The sequence below is a fragment of the Cygnus atratus genome, chromosome 2 (genome assembly GCF_013377495.2).
Source record: "Cygnus atratus isolate AKBS03 ecotype Queensland, Australia chromosome 2, CAtr_DNAZoo_HiC_assembly, whole genome shotgun sequence".
Classification (NCBI taxonomy): domain Eukaryota; kingdom Metazoa; phylum Chordata; class Aves; order Anseriformes; family Anatidae; genus Cygnus; species Cygnus atratus.
In genome coordinates, this window is record NC_066363.1 from 17,207,030 (window position 1) to 17,230,821 (window position 23,792).

The 23,792-nt window shown below is 39.9% G+C and overlaps 1 protein-coding gene across 2 annotated transcripts in view; it reads left to right on the forward strand.

Annotated features, from left to right (window-relative positions):
• The window catches only part of MKX (mohawk homeobox), a 46,396-nt gene extending 23,758 nt beyond the window's left edge, over positions 1-22,638 (forward strand). The window contains exons 6-7 of one of the 2 annotated variants that reach the window (XM_035545471.1): positions 19,821-19,854; positions 19,973-22,638. In XM_035545471.1, the coding sequence (XP_035401364.1) occupies positions 19,821-19,854; positions 19,973-20,159 (221 nt within the window). In that variant the 3' untranslated portion in view covers positions 20,160-22,638. The remainder of the gene's footprint in view (positions 1-19,820; positions 19,855-19,972) is intronic. The other variant, XM_035545473.2, reaches the window with a different exon arrangement.
• Positions 22,639-23,792: the final 1,154 nt, after the last annotated feature.

Sequence of the window (23,792 nt, forward strand, 5' to 3'; positions counted from 1 at the left end):
CATATGAACATGTGGAAAATCCACTGCTATGCACTAATGATTTTCAGATGGGCCATTGTTGCTGAAAATCATCCCAAGAGCAGCAGCTTCTCCATTGTGCACCTAACCGCTTTGGGATAGCATTGCTGATAGCTTATCTGGAATAAACCCTTTGCATTTACATATAGGGTGCTGACATGTGCTGCAGCACACATACGTAGTAACAACGTTTAGAGAAAAAGTGGGTAAAAGTTACTGTAGTGGTTCTTTTTTGGCCATTGCAACATGCATCAAAATCTGACATTTATTTTAGCGTGAAAACATAAATGTAGGAAAAAGTCGAGCTATGCCAAAGATCCACGACAGCAAGGCAGAAGCACCCGAAATACTGTCCACAAATGAATCACTTTCAAGTTTTTGTTTTAAATATTTACAAGGAGACTTGTCACACACTGGGGGAGACAAGAATGAGTTTTAATTTTTAAATAGTTTCTATTACTGTTCTTCTCAGAATTTGCATTCCTTTTAAACAACTTTCACTTTTAATCTGTAATTAAAGCCAAAGTTTTCTTTTAATTTTAAAAGCTTGTCCTTGGACTAAAATAACATGGAACATTTTTAAACATTGATCCAAGCTGCTGTAGATACATTTTATTTAAACCACAGAGCCTGCAGTTGGATTCCTGGCGTTGTCAGATAGACTACGAACTGTAAGTGTGGCAATGATGACTGTGGAGTTCTGGATGCTGCTCTACCAGCAAGGAGGGTTGTTTTTCTGGAGTTGTTCCTCCCTTTGGGCCCTATTCATGAATGACTTAATCTCTGTGTATGATCAAATGTCGTGCAAGTTACTGTGCACAGAAAATCCAGGAATGCTTCTCTTCCCCATACTCCTTACATGGAATTGCTGCGCCTGCCCGGCGAGCAGTTGGAGAGCAGTAAGGGTGGGAAGTGAGCAGCAGCAAAAACACACACCAAAAACCACCAGAAGTAACGTAAAAAGAGAGAGACAAAGCAAACAGAGAAACCTTTGAAAGATTGGGTGTGCAAGTTGGATTGGGCCATGCACAGGCGGCTCGAGCTTGCCCAGGCAGCATCAGCTGGAGAGGGAGCAAGTCTTTTGTGTTACAGGGGCAATAAATTCACCAGGAGAAACAAAAGTGTTCCCCAGTATTTTCTCTGGAGCATTGGCAATAAAGATGCTTTCCCGCACATGTTTCTATTAGCTTGTTTCATCTTGGAAAGCAAACATTTACTGTTTTGATGGGCAGATCTCAAGAAATTCAGGGAATCAATGCAGCTTAGTCTTTTTATCCTCTCAACCTAACTGCTTGCATGGTGTAATTCTGTCCCTTCAAGGAATGTTAAGCCAGGAGTGATTTTCACCCCCTTCCCTTGAAGCCAAGACAGAGACAAGTCTCACAAGATTTTCATTAGCTGTGATACTAATTACACTGTACATGCCATACAAGGAATTTTTCTCATGATAGTATGATATTTTCTTAGAGATCCAGCAGAATACAAGGTGCGAAGCACTCTCTGTTTTCATACAGACCTCTTCCTAATTCTTTTAAGTTTCAACAGAATTTTAGCTTCTTTTAGGTTCTGTGCTCAGTCAAGAGGGAAGAAAGGACTTACATTATCTGAGTTGTTTTTCTCATCACCAACACCCTGTGGCCACCGCAAGAAATTCTGTCTGTCTTACCATGCCCTGGTGTGGGGAAAGATTGCTATAGCAGGACTCGTGCACAAAGCAGTGACTGGTAGCAAATGGGGAATTACTTGACTCAGGTGCTGAACTTCTCCAGCTGTCAGTAGCAGCTACACTTGTTTGTCCGGGGCAGGGACTGGAATAGTCATTTAGCTCTTTTTGAGACACTTTCCATCCCTTTAGTACTGACAATGGACTTAAAAGATGTAAATCGCTTTTCAGGTAGGCTATTGCTGGAGTATCACTTTTGCTCTATGAGGCAAAAGATAGAAAAAAGGACAGAAAGGGAAGGGAAAAAAGGAAAACTTGCAGCCAGGAAATAAATACAGGTGGGAAAATGAAGGACAGAAACTTTTGCAAGGTAGTAAAGAGTGGAGAGTGGACGAGGAAAGAGGAATGCAGAATCAAGGGCAAGAACGAAAAGGAAGAGGAGAGGGAAGACTGGTGGAGAGGAAGGAAGAAAGAAAAGAGATTGAAGGGATGAAGGTAAGAAGAGAAAATACTGGGAAAACAGTTATGATGGAAATACTGGTAGGAATCTGGAGTGTAGTTGGAAGGGCTCTAGAAAAAATTAGAGAAGCACAGCTGATATTATTATTTTTCACAGTTCAAAATGAGGTTTGACATTTTTCCCTTTCAAAGTGTTTGACAAACAGGATGGATGTACGTTCAACAGATATATTTTACCACTCTTCTTAGAAGGCACCTTTGAATGTAATTACTATGTCCTGGCTTTTTTTTTTTTAATGTTACTTAGGCTAGGAGCAAATTTTCTTCCAGAAAAAGGTATGATCTTGCTTAAAATGCAAATTATTTAAAATTTAAAACCTTAAAATGTTGCTCAAAACTCAGTGAAAAACCTGAACTGAACCGAAGCTGAGAAATACTCTGATTTTCGTGGTGAGAGGAGGGCTGTTTGCGTGGGGTGTGTGGTTATTGATTTCCCAGTTTCGCGGTACATCCACACTCCCTGACTAAGCTGGATGCAGATGTACAGAAGAACTTTCACACACTGGCTTCATCACACCCAACCCAGACTTTGGAGAATCCCACCAAAACATATTTTGAAAGCTGTAACTACTTTTCAGGCTACTGTAAGACAGTTTGGCAAAATGTGGAGGCTTCTCTGACCCAGTGATCCTGAAATTTTGAACTTCTCCCAGGGCTGCTTCTTTCTGTAAACTTTTCAGATCAGATCTGTTTGAAAAATTTTCAGTTCATCATCTGTACTTACAGGCAGAAAATCTTAACCTACTGCATAGTTGGCTGAGGGCAATTTCTTTGTGCTCCCCTGAGATGAGCATTGGTCAGTCACAGAGAAAGGACATCACCTGGGATGGACCGATAGTCTGATCTGGCACGGCAAGTCATGCATTCCTATATGGTTCGTGGTATATGTGAACCTGAAATATTAGCCAGATCAGATTATACATATAATTTTCAAGTTCAGCAAAAGGCTTTGTTTCTTTTTCCTCCATCATTTTTTAAAGAAACAGAATTGATCTGAATTAAAAACATGATTGGTGATGACGAGTGGGTGGTTCTGTTTACCCTGCCACATTATATAGTACCACTTTTACTCCTTGTTTGGATAGCAGTCACAAGACCCAGATATCAAGCTGTGAAAGTATTTTTCTTGCAGCAGCCTTTCTTTTTTTGGCAGGCAGTGGCTTTGGAGATGCCTCACATTTTGTCATGTGATTGGACTGCTGATGAGGTTTCTGTGCTGCCTCATTTTCCTGGATTCCATCTGAATTAACTCTTCTTTGGGTTGCGACCATTAGCGCACTTCTGGATGAGCGGGGTTTTGCATCACAGTGGAGTGAGCTCCTAACGCATGGCCTGTGTAAGAAAACAGCCCCTAAAGAAGGAATTCACTGTTAGTTCCATGTGACAGAAATCTGTTTTCTGTACCTCCAGCTGTCCACATCCAAAACACATTCCATCTTCGCAGTACTATTCCTTCCTGAATCAAGGGAAAATGAGAGGAAATGACTAGTATATAATCGTTCCATCTAAAAACATTCAGCTTAGTCTTGTAAACACATAAACTAGTTCTTTGTAAACAAATGTCTTAATTTTCTTTAAACTGAATATTTAGATGTCAAAGATAGAGAAGCTGGATATGTCAAACACATATGGTTCCTATTGCATCAGAGGCTTTCTTAATTTTGGTATTATAATTGAAAAGACATTTCTGAAAGCATGCTAACCTTACAGAAACTAATCTATCTGTCTCTCTGTCTGGTCTAGGTTTTATTCTTCCATCTGTCATCATACTCTAGAAACATCTTCCACTTTAAATGTACAGCAGTTACAGTGTTCCTAATGGGCTTTGAATTGCTCTCGCTTCTTCCAGGGCTCGATGTGGATTCACTGTTTGGGGTAGTCAGTCCTGAGGAGCTGACAGGGGCTTTAAGAGGAGAGAACTAGGAAAAGGCGTCAAAGAAAAAAAATGGGAGTAGGGACTATACTATGATTGTAAATTTTTACTTTATTCCTATATAATTTATGGCACAAAGTGCCCTGGGCAAAGTAATATTTTTAACTGGACAAAATTTCTATCCACACCAGAAAGCAGCAGGTCTGCTTTAAAATATAAGCTATTTTATAAATGTCATGAAACATCTATCTGCCTCGGATAAGGCAAAATATCAGTTTGGCATCCAGAAGCATGAGCAATATGTATTCATTTTTCCTCCTACAAATAATAAGCAGAAAGCTTTTAAGTTTACATCTAAAATAAGTACATTTGAAACAGAAAACACATTTGTATCTCAGTCACTGCCATTAGGCTTACCACTAGTGTGGGATTTAAATACAGGTGCACACTCTGCAGACAGCTGAGCACCATGCATTTACTTGCAGGTTGCTTTGGTGGGATGCCTTGTGCAGCTATTTGCAGCACAGGGGCTGGCTCTTCCCTGCTGCCAGGAGTGCACCAGATGTGCCATGGGCATCGGACAGGGGCAGGCCTGAATAAATCCACATTTTCCAAACATGCAGAAGACTTAACAAAAAATTACCTTTTTTTTTTTTTTTTCACTCAAGTGAACAATGTAAAGTCCACAGGGGTCATAGAGGTCAATTTATTTGTCAAATGGAAATACTGGAATCCAAAAAAACATTATGAATCATTTTGGTGTTTTAAGTTCAGGATGCAGAGTAAATTATTCCAAAAATAATGGTAGCCAAATGTCATTCCCTCCAAACGTTTGTGTAATATCTATTTATCTGTGGGCAGATGACTGCTATGTATAATCAGAGGCAGACTTTTGTCAAGTTGAGACTAAGTAAACACAGCTGAGCACAAGCAAGTTGGACTATAACTTTTTTGAGTTTTGCCAGCACTGTTATGACCTTGAAAATGAGCATTTTTACAGAGCAATCTGCTTTCAATACGGGAGAATTCTTTGTGTTTCAAATTAACAAGTGTTGATTGGAAACTCACTCTGTTTATTTTATTTTATTTTATTTTATCGTATTTTATTTTATTTTCCAAATGAATGAAAAGTGTGTATTTGCCCAAAGCAGGGCGTCATTTCTGCTGCTTAGAAATTAGGAATGTTTTGTAAAGGAATGCATCTTGCACGTATCTTTGAGAATAAGAACAATGGTTATAGAAAGAGCTGTCAACTCATCTGAAGCTTCTTTGTATAATCAGAGAAAATTTTCTTCTGTTTCCTTGAAACAGAAGTGCATATATTTAAAATGTGCTGTGCAAGCACACGTAGCATTTAGGCAGCAGATTTTATACCCCTACATATCTAGATACTAGTTTAATCAACCTTTAAAAAGTCATACTTCCATTTATAAATTTTGCCCATTTTTCTAAAATTTACTCTCCTACTTAACATTTTCCACAGACCCAATTTTTCTCCAAGACACAGGAAGAAACCGGTCTCATTTTATTGTCAAACAGTAGTACAATTTAAGCCTTCATTTTAATATGCTAATTTGCTGCTTTTACTTTGCCAGTCGTTTGAAAAGAAAGCATTTTGCTCTCTTGATTTTAGAGGCCACAGCATTTGGAGTCTTGAGGAGGCTTTGGACAGAAGTGACCCATGCAAAGTCTTGCTCAAAACTTTGCCTTTCAGTAATTACAGCAAATTAGTCTCAGCCCTTGCCAGTATCTCTGCTTCCAGGCACTTCTGAAGGGATGTTTTATTCATTTTAAGTGCTGTGTGTAAGCCAGCCTAGACACCTAATGGAGAGGGAGGGTACATGTAAGCCAGGTACTATCCCACCAGGTGGTCTTGGATGAAATACTGGCAGTGGAAGTCTCTTCTTGTTTCAGGTTTTTCTATCCCTATCATTGTACCAAAAGAAATATGAAAATGCAATTGGAAATAAGGCTGAAGAGGAAGAAGATGTTAGAAAAGAGTATGACACGACTGAGAAACTATTTTAATTGACAACTGTGAACAGGGGATGTTCCTGTACATTCCTATACATTCCTATACATTGTTCTCTGTACCAAAATGCAGATTTTGGAAACAATGCAGAAACTGCTGCTCCCAGGTCTGTCGAAGCAGTTCAGCTTCTTAACATTAACCAATATTGTCTGGAAGAGGCCATGATGCCAGGGTTTTTACATGCTTTCTTGTTTTCTCTAAGCATCTCCTCCATGGGTGCTAAGGGTACAGGCGCACATATCAACGTCCTATTTCTTATTTGATTCTGAGATTTTTGCTTCACCACAAAGACCCGTCAAAAAAAATTTAAGTCATCTAAGCCAATGGAGAGGGAGTGTGGAGTGTGCCAGGCAGGTACTAATTGCAAAGCTTAGCAGCATCATGCAGGACCTGCCATGAGCATTACCTTCCTGTAGCAGCTGGCTGTGTTGGAGGTGCAAGGGGAAGGGAGAGCTCTGGGTGGTCTGCAGCCTTCAGGGGGCTTGGAGCACCCCTCAGGATGCTCCTACCCAAGGTGAGAGTTGCCTAAGAACTGGCTGCTGGGTGGGCCGCTGGGTGGGCTGTTTTTGCCTACACTTCATTAGCTTGTTAATCTGAAGTAAAATGGTTCATGGTAGCCAACTAGGTGGGTTGTGTGGGTGCTTTGTATGTCCTGATGAATCTGTACCCTGAAATACAATGTTTGCTGTGGCTACCCAGTGTTGCGGAAGGAGAACAGGGAGTAAAACAGGCATTGTCCATATGTGGGATTTGCTGCGCCTGCTTTGCAGACCCTTTGCAGGTCTCCATCATCTTTGCAAACTCTGGTGTACAGCCTGTCACTCTGTGGGAAAGCTTTGGCTAACAGGCAAAAATAAAAAGCAAAAACCCTTGCAAACTGAAAGAAAAAGCTTTTATTATTCTAAAAGTGGAAACAGAAGTACTACTAATAATAGCAGTGAGTTAATTAGAGAACATGAAGCATTTAAGTTCACAGACCTTGAAGCCTTTGTGTTATAGCTGCCTGGCTTGCATGGCTGCTCCGGGTCCTCCTCTCGTCCTCTGTCCAAAGGCTCAGAGCCTAGAGCTGGACCACATTGGAGGGATCAAAGCATCTCAGGTTTTTCTCACCATAGTTATTCCAAAAATATGAATGTTATTTATGTTTAGATCCATGGCTGCCTGTCTTACTGCTTTTCTTTATTGAAGTGGAAATTTAGGATCTTAATTCTTAAATGGAGATGAGCATGCAAGGCTGTCTGTACAAATATATGATTGTTCCATACACTGGCTACCCTTCTGAAGACATCTAACCAGATCGGGGAAGACACATGAGCAAACTACAGAACTGTGTGTTGCTCTGGGATAAAGTTCATTTTGCTGCTACATGATCAGAAAGTCCACAGTGATTTTCAATTGCATGTGTGAGGAATTGTATCCTATAAATGCAGACATTTTGTATGTTTTTTATGCATACATCTAAGCCCACTTTCCCCTGATTGCAAACCCTGCTGGGCAAAGGTCTTTTAATTAATGGTAGCAGGTCTGGTTATTCACCCATGCTGATAAGGCTTCTGAGTTGTTTTTTTCTGCAGATCTTTTGAATTATTCATGTTTTGCAAAAAGACTCATTTTTCAAAGCACGTCACTTGATTTAACCATAAATACCATATGGCTTTATCATAAACATGTATGTGTTTTTTAAAGCTCTGATACAGTAAATTGTAACAGAGGTGGATTCCCTAATAGAAGTCTCTTGACTTCCAGGAAAACTTGTATGAGCTAATGTAAAACAATATGTAGTAAATGTGACATTTTTGCTCTCTGCATCTGTCTTGCATATTTTTGACACACCCTGTCTCTGAATCAGCAATCTGACATTTTTAAGAAAAGAGTACTTACTCTATTTGGAGAAAAAATGTTTTGAGGGACTGCTTTTGGTAACACCAACTTTGATCTTGGAGGCTGATAGCTGCCAATTCAATCAGGTTTTAGAGGAGACTGTTGGTTTTAACTCCCTTAGATCACGTTCACTATTGTGACTACACTGGTCAAGGTAGTTAGTGCCTTTTGGGGAGAAATATATCTAATGTTGCTGGATAATATGTTTGTCTACTGTGGTAATATTACATCATGCTGTAGTAATTTGTTGGTTTATTAGTACAAAGGCATGGATTCTTTTTTATCACTTGTTATTTAACGTAGATGTGTTATTACTGTCACTATTATTATTACTACTACTCAGTTTCCAGTGCCAGTGGAGCTTTTTCAGGTGAGAACTGTTTGCAGTGATCTCAGAGAATCGGCATCTTCACTCAGAGAAACAGCCTGGGCATATTGCCCATGGTTCAGATGCTCTCTATTTGAAAGCAAATCTGTTTGGCTTGAAATACCATGGCTTAGGGTCCTCTACAGCTCAGCAACTGCATCTATGCAAACTGTTCTTCCTGGGCTTAGGGTTTAACTATACCTCACTGTTAGGCAATCTGTCCTGCAGTTAGAGGAGCTGAGTGGAACGGCAATAATTTCTGCAGCATAATGGAGTGAGTTTTACAGAGGCCTCCAAATTCATGCAATCCTGCTATACGGAGAGCCACAGGCAGTAAGTATATCAAGGTCAGCATGAGCTGGTAAGTCCTGCCTTTCCACAGCAATCCTTGCTACAGTATAGGCCCACTGATGTGACATAACGTTGCTTTCGTGGCTCAGGCAGTGTCCCCACATGGCGCTGTGCTATGCCACGTGGATAGGCGATGCCCCGCTCTGTGGTGCACGTTTATTCAGGCGTGCCTCATGCCCTGAGTGCTGAGAAGTCTGAATTCAGTCCCATGTTGTTATCAGTTGACGATGCTTCCCTGCTGTTGAAAGCTGGTTTCTTGAAAATTGCTGTCTCCAAAAGCAGCAGTGTGTGTTGAATAACAAACCCCTTCACATTCAGACTCTTCAGGTTTGGGAATGGAGCCAACATTCTTGAAGAATGATTTAGTGGCCAATAAACATCTGCAAAGTCTGTAAGACTGTCAGAAGCAGTAACATTGAAAGTAAAGATCATATCAGTAGCAATTCCCCTGTCCTGACAAGGCATTCAGTGCAAATATTTGTTCAGTCATCCTTGCTTTCATTCCCGTTATCACAGACGGTTTCACATGTTTTGCCAAAAGAGCAATTCCCTTTTTCTTCCACAAAGCTGTTCACATCCAAGGCCTTTGCAATGTTAAATGCTGGCCTACTACTGTTTCAGGACCTCCCACACATGCACTTTTGGAGTGCAGGAGCCTCATCTGTCTTACGCAGAGCCTCTGCTGTGAAGGGCTCTTACAACTTTCAATTAGTGAGCATCTGCAGTGTTAAGGTTTTGCTGCTCCTTGAGGATTAGGGCTCAGTCTGGGTGATTTATTGCACTGCACCAATCTCCGTGATAGCCAAGATAGTCTATCAGCTCTTCTAAGTACAGTTCTCCTGCTGAGTAATTGAAATTGCACCGCACTAGGACTCAAAGCATTTGTAAATACAAGATGACGTTTAGAGAAGAAAGAGGTGTTTCTGCTTCTTCAAAAACTGTTGGCAATTGGGTACAACTTCCTGAATAATTCTGGGCACATGGTTCATCTGCTCCAAGAGCCTTCCCCCTTTTACCTACTTTGTTGCACTGTCTCTCACTGGCTCGGTGAATAGGAAAACTGGAAACACGGCCCTTCTTGAGATACCTCCCAGTTTACTCAAATCTCTGCGGGCCTGTTCAGAAGGTGTCTGGGAATATTTAGGTTTGGGAAGAAATACTGTAATGGAAATAATAACAGTATGAGTTGTGGTGGGCAGGAGCATGAATGCTGCAGTAGGGAATGCAAAGGCAGCAGAACTAAAACTTAACTAAAAATTGCATTCAAACAGTAGAATGTTTTTTGTGCAGTTGGAGAACAATCCACAGGCAACTATTCCCCCTGCAGTTCATTCAGCAGCGTTACTTTCTGCTATCTATTCTATGTAAGGTCAGGCGTGTTTGTAACTACAGCTTTCTGTGTAGGTTCCTGTAATTCCTCTGAATGCAGAATAAAGGGGTTTCCATCACGTTTCTAGCTAGATGAGGAAAGGGATACTTTTCAGACATATGTGAGGTAGCCCAGTTTCGAAGAAGCGTCAAAAACCAGCTCACATCCTCACCAGGTGCTCATTACCCCTTCTCTACTGGCAAAGCAATAACGTGAACGCAGCTGAGCATCTCTGACGACAGGATAATTAATTTAATGATGTGCTGTTCAGTGCTTTTTGGTACATTCCATCTGGTCCTTCACAAACTTGAATAAAGTTGTTTTCATAAGATGTCTGTAGGATCTTACAAATGGGGAATTGAGGCAGTGCAGAATTCTGATTTAAAGTCATTTTGGCCCAATTTTGGATACCTAAGACCTCATGGATTCACATATTTTCATGCCTCTTTATACATTCAAAGCACAACTCTTGTTGACCTCATTTACACCTGCAAGTGCTCAGCACTGCTGAAGAAGAGAGCCCAGGCTCAGAGTCCAGAGACTGGAGAATGTACAAGGGCCATCTATGAAATAGCTGGTTAGAACAGCTCATCCAGCCCCACGCACAAACGTGTGGTACAAGCAGAGAGACTGCCAATTGTTATCATGATTTACTGGCTGGTGTTAAAATCACCTGAACGTCTTTTATCTTCTTGCATTCCCTCCAGCAATGGCCTTGCAGTGGCTGCACCATGATGCTGAGGTTGTGCGGGGAAGGGTCTCACCTCCCACCCCAGGTCTGGCCCCAGAGCAGGTCCATCCTGCGTCTTCAGGAGGTGGCCACCATGGCAAATTCCATGTGTGGTTATACTGGGTTATATTGCTGTATCTCACAATGTGCTTGGTGGGAAGGCAGACTGCTTAGGCTTTCTCATCTTTATGCACACACAGTATAGAAACAGACACAGATACAGAAATGTATAACAATTATAGATATAAATTTATATATATATTAAATTTCACATGCAATCCATTGATTTGTTGGATCTTTTTTTGTCTGGGATTACTGTGATGCTCTTCTTCAGCTTACAACTAGTTTTACATCAGTTCGACTGCTGGACACCTATAAGTGCTTATGTACTACCTTACAAGATACTTGAATTTTTATGCCTGTGATCACACAGAGTAAGTCTGAGCTACAACTTAGGTACCTGGGCTTTATTAATTGGACATAAATGTTGTGTACATCCCAGTGGATGCACAATACTCTATGTGGTGGCTGGAAGTAGCTAGGCTTTAAAAGATCATATTTGTCTTTTCTTTATCTTACAGTCGAGTGTAAGAAGCAGTGAATTTCCTCTTCCTTACAGACTTACCCATTCTTTACTCTGTTCTGCTGGCTAAGTACACCCTGGAAATCAGTTCTGGCATTCATGTAGAAGTTCCTCCACTTGCCTAAAAATACAGCACCTTGTAATTTAAATTGCCTTTGTGCAGCCTATGCCATGTCTGAGCCTGCTTGGCAGCCCAGGGGCAGGAGAGGAGCTGGCTCCTGGAGCAGTTGCAAGCAGAGCCACAGGAGCTGGGGGGCACATTTCTCTGAATTGTGCAGGAGGCTTCTGAAAATATCCTGTGTGCATGCATTTATATCATAACCTTACACCGCATATGTAGGGTCTGCTCCCAAACCCGCAGCCAACTAGCATAACAAAATCAGATTTTACTGCTGTAGTGTCAGCCTAGGGTTGAAATATGGCTTTGAAACCCTCCCTTTCACCCTGCATTTTTAATGAAAAACAATTGGGATGGAGTGTAATAGTGCTTACCCTGGCTGCATTTGACTTTAGCTTTTTACTTTTAAAGCCTTATTTTAGGCTTTAAGAGCTCCCAGTTAAACTTTTCAGATCCAGAGTGAAAGACTGAACGTGCCTGCCTGCACAACAGCTAGATTCCTGGGTGGGAAAAGGATATTTTTATATTAAAATAAAGAAAATGAACACACTGGTACATTTTCTACCTTCATACTCCTTACTCTTCTTTTTCCTTATGAATTTTCATTTGCCATTTTCTCATTTTCTTTTTTTTAACATCTCCCATTGCCTTTCCTTTATGTCTTTTTTTTTTTCTTCTTCCTCTTCTCCTTTCTTCTCTTTTCTTTATTTCACCCTCCCCCTTCCTGCTGCCTAACTTGGTTCTCGCCATTAACCCACAATGGTTTGCAATAAGAGGGCCAACTACTTCATCCTTCCAGTCAGCACAGCACGTGCTGTAAATCCCTTTCCAAATAACACCAAAAAATGAAGCCTAAGTCAGATATTTGTTTATCCATTATGAAGTGCACACAGGAGACTATCACCAAGGTATCCGACAACATTACACAATTAATTACATGCCAACTCAATGAGGAAAGATTTGATTTCAGTCAGCTTTGCTGCAAACCTGAAAAGAACATAATACCATATAACCGTCAGTTCGTTAACAACTCGCCTCCAAAGCTACATGGCACAGACTCCCATTATAAGCTCTACTAAAGCCTGGCTGAAAAAACAAGTCTCACACAGTGCCCTGAATCTCAGTAAAGAGAACACACTGTCACTGGTCATGGGAAATTTAGAGCTGGCCATGACAGCCCAAACAATGAAGTGATTTACACCAGGTTTGTATCTAGTTTGCTAACTAATAAATACTTACATGCACGTGCATAGCCCAAGACTGTAAGACCATTTGCACCGAGCCTACTGTTATGTGGTGTTTTCAGTGCACTTATTAATGCAAATGTTAATATAGACCTGCAAACTCAATTCTATTTTATAGTTTATAAAATACACCTATCCTGGTCTCTGTGGGCATGTACACTCATTTCATAAAAATCACATGTATTAAAATGTAACTAGATTCTTACTCCCAATTCAGCAAGCTCCAGACTACACATGGAAAAATACGTCTTCAGGTTTTTATGTATTCAGGGGGAAAAAATGAGTGGTACCAGTCCCTCACAGTTAAATCTTATATCTGAAATTCCTGTGCAAGAAGCAAATTTCAGAGAGAGATTTCACTGAAAAGCCTTGGTCTGGGGCATGATGGCAAAGGGAGATTTCCAACTTCATCAAGACCCAACCTATGGGTCTTAACAGAAGAGGTCAGACCAGGGCTCAAGGTGTTCCTGAGAAAAACCCATGGAGAACTCAGAAAAGCATTTGCTGTTACTCTGACTGTGAACAGAAGTTATCATCGCGCAGTTTGCTTATCTGAAAGGATGATGGCTGATGACAGGTCTGTCATTATGGTCTGACTGTGAAGCCAAAGAAGCAAAGTATTGGGGTTGTGGGGTGACTTCACAGCAGGCTGCTCTACCAACTCCTTCTGGAAGAAGGAGCAAGCAGTGGTAAGTGAAAGTTTTGCTGAAAATTATCTTTCTCTAGAGCCTGGGCCTAGATCTTGTTCCTGCAAGTTTCTGACATCTTTCCTCCTCCTACCCAATAAAAGGACATGCTAATAAATCCTTGTCAATGGAAATCCAGTATAACCCCCTAGATGGGACCTGCTGTGATGGGTCCCAGGCGCACATGCAGGCTGTGGCCTGATGCTGCCTCAGCATGACTGCAACCTCAGGTCGTCTGAAACGCAAACAGGGACTTTCTTCCCTCAGCCCAAGTGCTTGGCTGCATAGGTGCCCACAGCAGGCAGGAGCAGCCTCATGTGGATCAACCCTGAATGGATTCCTAACAGAGAATCCTAACAGAGAATCCTAACTCTGGCTCTGTGGAAGGTCAATTTGGGAAATGTTTTTGTAGGAGACTCCACAGCTTGGAGACTCTTCCAGCTTGAACTTTCCTGTCTGTGCTTCTCTAATTCATCCTTAATAGGTCCGGTGTTCACAGGGAAACCTGGGAGGATGGCATGAAAGGAAAAGGGTTTTAAGAGTTGCCCTGCCAGTTGCTGGATCAGATGAGTCCTGTCTATGTCTAGAAAGCCTCTGAGCAGTATCTGCATTCAGAAGTTCCCTTGTCTGTTCATATCAGGCACTCAAAATGAGAGCACTGCAAGTGCAAGCATGGGAAGGCCAACTCCTGCTTCCTCCAGTTCAAGCTAGAGGAGCTGAGGCTTGCTGTGCTTGGGTTTCTCAGAAGGTGCTACAGTCTTTTACTGAGGCTAAATGACATTTCTCATAAGAGGAAAGGGCCTGGCCTGGAGCTCTGGGCTACAATTTACCCTCTCCCGCCATGCTGAGCAGCCTGTGCTAGGCCACTTTCCCTTCCAGATGTGGGAGAATGTTGGTGACGTTGTGTGATGAATCATTTACTTTGGGATCCTCTGTGAGGAAAAGAAGGTGGATCGATGTAGAAGAGCAGGGAAATATTAAATACAGATAATGCAATTTTGTTCTTGGAGAACCAGAGATCTGAAAGTCATATATGTCCTGAAATTGTGGTTTGGAAAATACTAGACAGTCCAGGGATGGGATGGTGTGTGTGTTGTGTGTGTGACCTACAGAAATACCTCATCTCACCACTAATTTACTCACATATGTAAACTTCATTTTTCATTCAGCTGCCCCATTTATTTCCTGTTACTCCCTCTTTTTCCTCCTCTTGCTTGTTTTGAAAATGCTGGTCAACACATGCTAAGCCAGAGTCTCCAAAACCAACAAGAGAAAGTTCAGAAGAGGCAGAGAGAAACAGCTGAATAACACTGCCAAGTTTTAAATGAAGATAAGTTATACAGGACCTTTTATTGAACCGACAAATATTTTATAGTATTCACCATTTGGGGCCAGCAGTTCTTTTTTTCCCCTCTGTTTCGAGCTAGAATAGGTGGTGTGTAATTCATAAGGAATCTGTACATGTTTAAGTAACTTCAAGAAATATTACAGTCATGTGGGACCCACTTACAGCATCTTGATTTCCATGTCCTTTTTTTTTTTTTCCACTGTATAATATTTAGTACCCTTTTCTCTCTGTCTCGTTCTCTCATTCACACATTCTTTCCCCTCTTGGTTTCAAGCCATCTTTGCTTTGTCAGTGTTACCTGATAACACAAGGTAGGGGTTTAAGCCAGTTGTTGCAGTTTGGTTTGAACTGTGTAGAAGTAACACTGAGTGGGAGAGTAACGTGGATGCTTCTTGGTCCTACATAAGTGGTCAGTCTTTCCTTCACTGTTCCCTGCAGGGCCTTTAGCTGAAGTTAGTTCATCACTACACACGTGATATTCTTAGATCAAAATTCCTAGATCAAAGGGATAAAATGTAACTGCAATTAACTTTATTTACTACATCCCTAGAGGCATCCAAGTATATGAAAGTTATGAGTCTGGGCTCAGAGAACTGTGAGGGTCTGAATTGTTCTGAAATACTTGAACATGCTGCAACACCATGTAGCCAGAGAGCCTTTGTATGCTGTAAATTGGAGTAGACACATGTGCTACAGTATTTATACACTGGCTTTCTTCTCTTGTACTGGATACACTATTTAAAAGAGTACTGTGCATGTATATAGCTGTAGATTTCCTTGTAAATTGTTTACATATTATTTTGATAAATAACAGTCAAATGTAATGGCAGCGTACTAGAGGAAAGTGATATTATTGTCCAGTCTGTGGAGAGCTTGCCTTCGAGAACACTGGAATTTATTTTCTTTGGGTGAGCCTTTCTGATAGCAGAAGAAAATAGAGAAGGTTTTAAATATAGGAGAAAACCTGGAGAAGTCTGCTCTTAAATGCTGTTGAAATGGTCAAAGTATTGCCTAGCCATGTTGTCTTTGGACTTCTGACACTGATTTCCATCTCTGCTAAAATGGGACTCAAGCTACCTTGTAAGCGAGCTGTCAGGATCAGGCAGTGAATATTTATGAAGAAATTTTGTGGTGAAAACAAAACAAAACAAAAAAACCTATATATATGTGTGTGTGTGTGTGTGTGTGCTACATGTATTATTAATAATTAAGTGAGTCCTGAAAAATACCATACTGTATCACAAAGCTGGTATTGTCCAGTGACTACACTCTTGGTGCTGCGTGCTATGGTAAACTGTATACTGAAAACTCCTACTAATGGAAAGGTATACAGGATTCCATTGGCAAGTGATTTATAGTGACTTCCTATTATAAACAAGAGGGAACAAATATCCTACCTCGTCGGTTTCTTTGGGCGGATGGCGAGAGCAGAATGAAATATTCCTGGCCAGGCAAAAGCTGAATCTCTGGATGCTTACAACTGGGAGCAGAATGAAACAGCAGAAAGTGAGGTATAAATGGCAATCCCAATTATAGGTGGTTCCATTTTCATAGTGCTTTAAAATTTCCATTTTTTAAAATGATTTCCACATTTTAAAGTGATTTCAGAATTTGCAACAACAACAGCAACAAAAAAAAATCTGATGTTTAATGTTAAATAGATTTCCTTTAAGGATCTCAATATATGCTAAAAGCCCCTTGCTTTCTGAGGCAGAACAAATCACCTTCATCAGCAGCTAATAGATTTGGGTTTCAGTTAATAAATATGCCATTGAGCAAACTGTAGGTTTTTTTTAGAAAGTTATTATATTAAAGATAACCACAGTGTTTGGGGAGGGCAGCTATGGTGCATCCATTCTACCTTGTATAATAAACTACGCTGGGAATGCTGTTCTTTAGTTACATTCATGTAGCAGTCTAACCATGCTGCTTATAAAGTTGAAATACACTGTGTGATTGCTTTACATATATGTAAATGTCAAAAGTTTTAATTACCAAAAGCTTCAATTCATAGCTGGGGATAGAGAAGGTAGATTGCAGAAGATGAAGACTAGGCTAAACATTGGGCAAGATTCACATCATTATTTAATTTGATAAAATTTTATCATCAACATTCTCTCTCTTGTCAGTGAAGAGCTAGATGTGGCTACAATTCTTCCAGGCTGAGCTAAGCAGTTCAGGACATAGCTACACCACTGGTTTAATCTCCAGAGGAGAAATGTGGTCCTCCTCTCATCTGGCTCACAGTATATGCAAGTGGATGTTAATGCTGCCCAGTGTGAGGAAGTGGCCATGGAGGGGGGCAATGCTGTCTGGTTTTGCAGGAGAGCTCAGGGATGTTGGACTGAGGTGTTAGATAAGTGAGCTGAAACAACTTCCTGGAGGATGTCTCTTATTTGTGATTGGAGTCCAGACAACTAGCCTAGGTATAGATATATACAAGTATATATAGAGAGAGATATATATATAGGTATAGATAGATAGATAGATAGATAGATAGATGACTTTTTGATGGCATGTTAATGGCAAGTGAGATGAAACCCACCACTATCTCCTCCTTTTGAGTTGGATCAAGTTGGCTTGACCTGCAAGATATCAAGGAAGGCCTAGGAACATGTGTGATGGTCTTTTCCCTCTGAAATCAAAGGGATGTGGAGATCAGCGTTCCCTGTAGAACTCGTTGTTTGCCTTTCTCAGCATGATTATCCCTGTCCACAAATGGTGGTAATACTTATTTCCTTCACCAAGGGCTGTTCAGACAGGTGCGGGCTCCTGGGACACTATGGCAGTGCCAATGAAGATATGCTGTTATAGGTTTGGTATAGCTGAAAAGAATTTTTGGCAAGCAAAAGGGGGCCTGTGCATTTAAATGATGGATTTTCAGACTTCGTTGTACTAACATGCTTTTACAGCAGTTATTAGCAAGAGCTTTGCAAATTATCAGTGATGGTTTTATTGTAACCTAGTTTCAAATTTCTTTGACATAAATTATTTGTTTAAAAAACATAAAATCTGAATGGAATTTAAAAAAAAAAAAAAGAAAGAAAACATGTCCTTCAGCAAAATTAAAGAATGTGTAACTCTTTGCTCCTGGATTGTATTTTTTAGCTTTGGTACTGCTTTTTTATACTGTGGGCAAGTCGCTTTCTTTTAGAGCTGGCTAAACACCACTAAAAAATATTTGCAAATACTCCTTCAAATAAACGCTGGAATTGGAATGTGTGTCACCATTCACACCTACTTTCCTCAGAAGTTTGTACAAGCAATTTTTTTGTTCATAGGAAATATTTTCCAACAGCAAAAGAAGCTGACAGATGCTTGAGAGAGGTGTATTTATATCCAGGTTTGCTCTGGCAACAACATTCTCTATTACTTGCCATTTCCATTTCTATACCTACTGACCTATTCAATCCTAAAGCTCCTCTTTAAAATTGTCTTTATTTAAAAAGAATAATGGAGCAGGGCTGAAAAACAATTTCTAGCCAAGTACAGCATTAAGAAGGAGACTTTTGGTGTCATTCAGTACATCTCTGTAGATCAAATGTTTTTTTTTTCCCCTTCATTCTCTCCTCTGCCTAGGCTGAACTTCCCCCCCAAGCACTGAACTAGGGTAGCTCAAGAGATACTGACTTAAGATGTGCTGTTTTAGAACAAAATATAAACCTGAGGACTCGGTCATCCATGGACATTTATAAAGCTGTTTTGCAAAAGCCTGGAGTCCTGTTAAATCAAACAGCTTGGCAAACATCTGACCTCTGAAATTGCAGATGGTCTGCCTGCATTTCTTCTGGTGAGCCTGCGGTCTGCGTTGCTCACCTGCAAGCACTGAGGAGCGTGGCTGTGCCGAGGTGTTTGGTTTGTTGGCTGCATGAGAAAACTGGCTGCTCTTGTGGGGTGCAGCAACTCATAAAAGTAGGGCTAGCAAGGGCTGCAATGTGCTTTGGGACTCACTCCGCTGGAAGCTCTGTTTAAAGGACAGATCAGCTTTTAATTAATAATCTTGTTGAAATCAAGCACTAAGGCAAATTTCTAGTTGGGAATCTAGCCTCATGAAGTGGTGCATTACTTTATGAGATTTAGAGGCCCTTTTGGTCGTGTAGCCACCAGTGTTCATGCCAAAGCTGTTTCTTTTGTTTGACTCAGTCTCCATAGGTATTGCAGTTAGGCATTGGCTTCTCGTTCCCCTATAATGCGTTTCTGTGTCAGGATAGCAGACCCACTGAATAAAGCTTACACATTTCTGCCCGGTAAATATTTCTGGCTTCTCTGCGATGCGAGGACTTAATGAATGAACAAATGTGACTCTTGATGGGAAAGTATAGCTTATGCCTGTGATGCAATTTCTCCTTTGAAGGTTGTTAGCCACGTGTGCTTGTTACTTGTATCCTGCTCAGCCTGCCTTTGGGACTGAGTTGCAGCCTGGGCAAGGGTCCCCTTAAAAACCACACACATCATCTGTGTATGGGTAGAAGTCCTATTTTTAGTGCATACAAGAGGGCATTCACTAAAGGGCAATGAAACTGATTTTTATTTTTAGTTTTTGTAATTCCTTATGTCCCTGGGATTTATGGATGAAAAAATTCGCTCCATCACCCTGCAAAACTTAAGTGAACCTCCAAGACCAGCTTTATTCTCACTATTGCCAATATAACTAAAATACATTTTCCTGGACTGGGCTGGCACAAGGCAAGGTTCAGCACTGGTTCTACTGGTGTGGTGCTGGGAAGGATCAGTGAGGCTCTGCCTCATCAAAGTCTATTTTTATAAGGTCATGGCACAGGAGCCTCCTCATCGTAGAAATTTCCCCAGAGTGGGGGTTTTTGACATGTGCTCTGCTCCAAGCTCAGCGTGGATTTCTCCAAAGAGAGTTTTTACTTGAGTGAAGTTGACCCTTTATGTGTGTTCAACCAAAGATTTTATTTGGTATCAATTTTGGAATTAACCTTGGGTTATTTTTCCATGTGGCTATTTCATGAAATTGCATGTTTAAAAACTATTAGAAGAAAACAGACATCATTTTTTTTTCTTCTGTTTGCAGAAACTCTGGAGAACGGACCAAATAAGTGTGAAAGGTGAGTAAGGAAATTTGCCATTTTCCAAAATTATTGTTATTACAGTTTTATTAGCATCACATAGCCACAGTAGGTGTGTAAGCTATATGTGTAAATATTTGTTATTGCTTGAATCTAGCGCAGCTAACAGAAAAGGAACCAGCAAAGATGAAACATACTGGAAGGAGATCAACGCAGCCATGGCCCTAACGAATCTTGCCCAAGGGAAGGAAAAACTGCAGGGAACTACCAGCTGCATCATTCAGAAATCATCACATATATCAGAAGTAAAGACTGTCAAAGTGCCATTAGTTCAGCAGTTTTAAGAGATGTGTCCTTTTTCTTTTTCCTGTCAAGCGGACATTTTCCTTACAGGATTGGTTTTCAGCAAAATCAGATTCACAGATATGAGGCAAATGTGGAAAATAGGCCCCTTTTTACAGTATGGTCAATTTAAAAAAAATAACATTCCTTCTGACTCAGACATTTTCATTGTATTAAATGAAATGTTCAATTGCTTCTATAAAAGGCATGTAAATTATAAAAAAAACTGTTTTTATCAAAACATTAACTTATTTTATGTTAATCAAAGTGCGCATAAGATGTTTGCATTGCTATTACAGTAAGTGCCTTGCTTTCAAAAAATAAGCTATAACGTGGGCATAGTACAACAGTATTATGCCTCAAAATGACAATGCCATAATGCTTAAACTTTGTATATTATTCCAAGTGGGCTTAAGCAGCCTAGGGCTAAACACATTACTGCTGGAAGCCCTGGAAAATTGTGCTTATTAGACTTGAATGAATTGACAAGTCTTAATGAAATTGTTACATCATTTTCTCTCTCTCTTTTTTTAATCAACAGTGTTATAAAAATTGTACAGTATGTTTTGTCAAAGTGACAATGAGGTTGTTATGCATGTTTCTTACCTGTATATGCAGTATATTAAAATACCAAAATCATTCCTTTGAAAAGTGCAATACTCTAGAACACACAAATTTAGGAAATAAGTTAATTGTTCAGATTATTTTGAACTTATACATACACTCCCAGACATGTTGCTTATTAAAGATTTCTAGTTGAGGAGGTTCTAGCCAGACTAGCTGTAAATTCAAGTTGAATTTCTATTGTTTTAAAGCTTTGCTAGTGACTTACTGAAGTTTTTATACAAGTAAAAAAAATCAATCTCTTCTTGTACAAAACTGAATTTATAGTGCCGTTTATTATTTGCAGTAGAGCTCAAAAAAGTTTCCATGGTGGAAATTATTACTTCAATGTGTTTTAAATGTTTTTATTTTGTAGGTACTGCATACATGAAAACAGTTGGGTGACAGTTCACATTTCAGTGAGAAAAAGCTATAGTATAAACTATCAAAGCCCAAACTAGAAACATAAATGGGACTTGAAGCATTGAAAAATCCCAGCATTTAATGTGAGAGGGTTTTAAGTAGATACTAAAATGTATTAAATATCACGTCTGTAAACTTGACTGCTGTTGAGCATAATAACTAGCATAAAACCAGGTTTATGTTTAAGGGTTTTCTAGGGTGTACAAGTTATTCTTAAGTCATATAACAATAGTCTAATGAGGTTTACATTGCTTGAGTGGAATTTACATGAAAGCAATTTACAGTGGCAAAGCCAAATATGCTTTATACTGAAACAGTTACAGAAAACTGGAAAAGAGATGATTGTTGCTAAGATCTGGATTTTTTATTCCTGTGGGTATCCTGTCAGGTGTTTTCCTACTTATCCCTCTCCCCTTTTCTCTTTTTGGTGAGCCATCAATGAACAAGAAAAGACTTCAGTCCTGCTCCCACTGAGCATAATGGCCAAATTCCCACTTCAGTGGAAGCAGGACTGTGCTAACGACAAAACTAACTTGCAAGTATAGACTGTTCCAGTTGCACTAAAATAATCAAGATACATTGCAAATATCAGCCTTGGTGTGACTTCTTAGAAAAAACTTCTTGATGTAACATAACATGTTGTTGGGTTTATTTAGTGTACAATGAAAATGATTTGATATGAAAATATTTTGTACATATATATTTTTACTTTGTTTTCTAAATTGCTGATTTGCATTGACTTAAAGTGCCAAGCAAGAAATGTATGTCATGACTGTATGAACAGTTGAAGTATGTTTTACTGACTTGCATCATTATGTGTCTAAGATACCATGCATTAATTTTTGATATTTTACTGGATTTTGACATAATAATGTGAGTTTATAGCTAATAGCAGAGAGTTAATACTTCACTTCTGTTCATACTATTATAAGTTATTCTGGTATTAAATATTTTATGACAATAAATTGATGGTTTTGACAAACTTTTCTGTTAGGAATACTCACAGTGTTTTTGTCTGCATAAATGACAACAGAATTTGTTATGTAAAAAAGGTACCTATGGTGACTTCTCTGGAGTAAAACTGGAGAAGACAAGACATAGTATAAACAACTTGTTGATGGTTCTTTTTTTAAGTGATCAAAGCACAAAGAATAATCTGTAAAACACATCAAGTGGGTTTTAAATTTAAGAATACTTGGCATAATTTCTTGTTATCATTTCCTTTAATTTATTTTTTTTTCTACTGCTGCTTTAGAGTTTTCTGAAAACACAGATTCTAATGAATTACTTGTGTGTCTTTTTTTAAATAACAAGAATCACAATCAGTGCTGAGCCAACAGCTAATGAAGACTCAATAATTATTTATGATATTGGAAAAACAAACATTATTACTATTGCTCTTCTTTGTTTCAACATATGTAACCATTTTAGTAAAATAAATAACTGCAAACAACATCTTGCTGGTTTGAATTAAATATTCATTTATCTGTCCTTAGTCATTTGCATTTCTGGCTTCCTGTTATAGGCAGGATTACTCTATAACAGGACATAAGCATGTGATAGGCAAAGACAAGACAGGAGTGTTAGCCTTTTAGTACATCTTGACGGGCACAGTTATGTGAAGTAGTTTAGCACGTTCCTGATGAAAATGGCCAACAAGTTTAGGCTAATGACTGCTAATGACAACATGGCATGATGCTGATAAATCCTCCACATCTGAGGAGTGCAGAGGGAAACCACAGCTAAACACTGTCCTGAGTCATTGGAGAAGGTTCACAAGTTTAGAAAGGCCTTGGTCATTCAGGGTATTTTCTGAACGTGGGCTACCTTTGTCTACAGTACCATGCATGGATACACTGTGGCTGTGGGGCCTTAATGACAAAGGAGGTGCAATTCAGCCCATCTAGAAGTTCACTGCTCACAGTAATGAGAGCCCAGTGCAACCAGCCTCCTAAATTTTGTGCCTCAACAAAGTTGCTCCAGTTACATGGGAAGGGTAATAACTAAGGTTTTTGTTGGCAAGTGGCACTTTAAGGTTTTATGTCCTACTTACCTCTGATACTTGTATGTCACCATAACTTCTGTGGCCATCCAACATGACAGTGGAGATTCCGATATTCAGTTGACATGCGAGTTCCTGAGGGGATATGTACAGCCTGACTTTTGCTGTTGGGAACACACACAAACTCCCACATCATAACGGTGCTGAGCTTCTTGGCATCTACTTTGTGTCCAAGTCTGACATGAAAAAACCGACTCATTCTGTTCCTGCCTATTCTGTCACATCATTTACAAGATCAGAGCTCTCCTGGCCAGAACATTTTCAATAAAGCACTGAAAGTAAGGGGAGCTCCAATTCGGCCAAGTTGCTCAGTAGATAGCATATATACAATGGGATCAGTACAACAGTTTTCTCTTCCAGCATCATACAAAGGCTACAACCTCTAAGATATAGTTCTCACTTTGTAGCCTCGTGGTGAAGCAGTTCCACCAGGGATACTGAGAGCAAGTCCCAAGACAACACATAGGCCATTGGGAGGACATCTGATAATTTGGTGTCTTGGATTTAAATTCTAACTGGGAGTTTGGTAAAGGACAGTACCTGGACT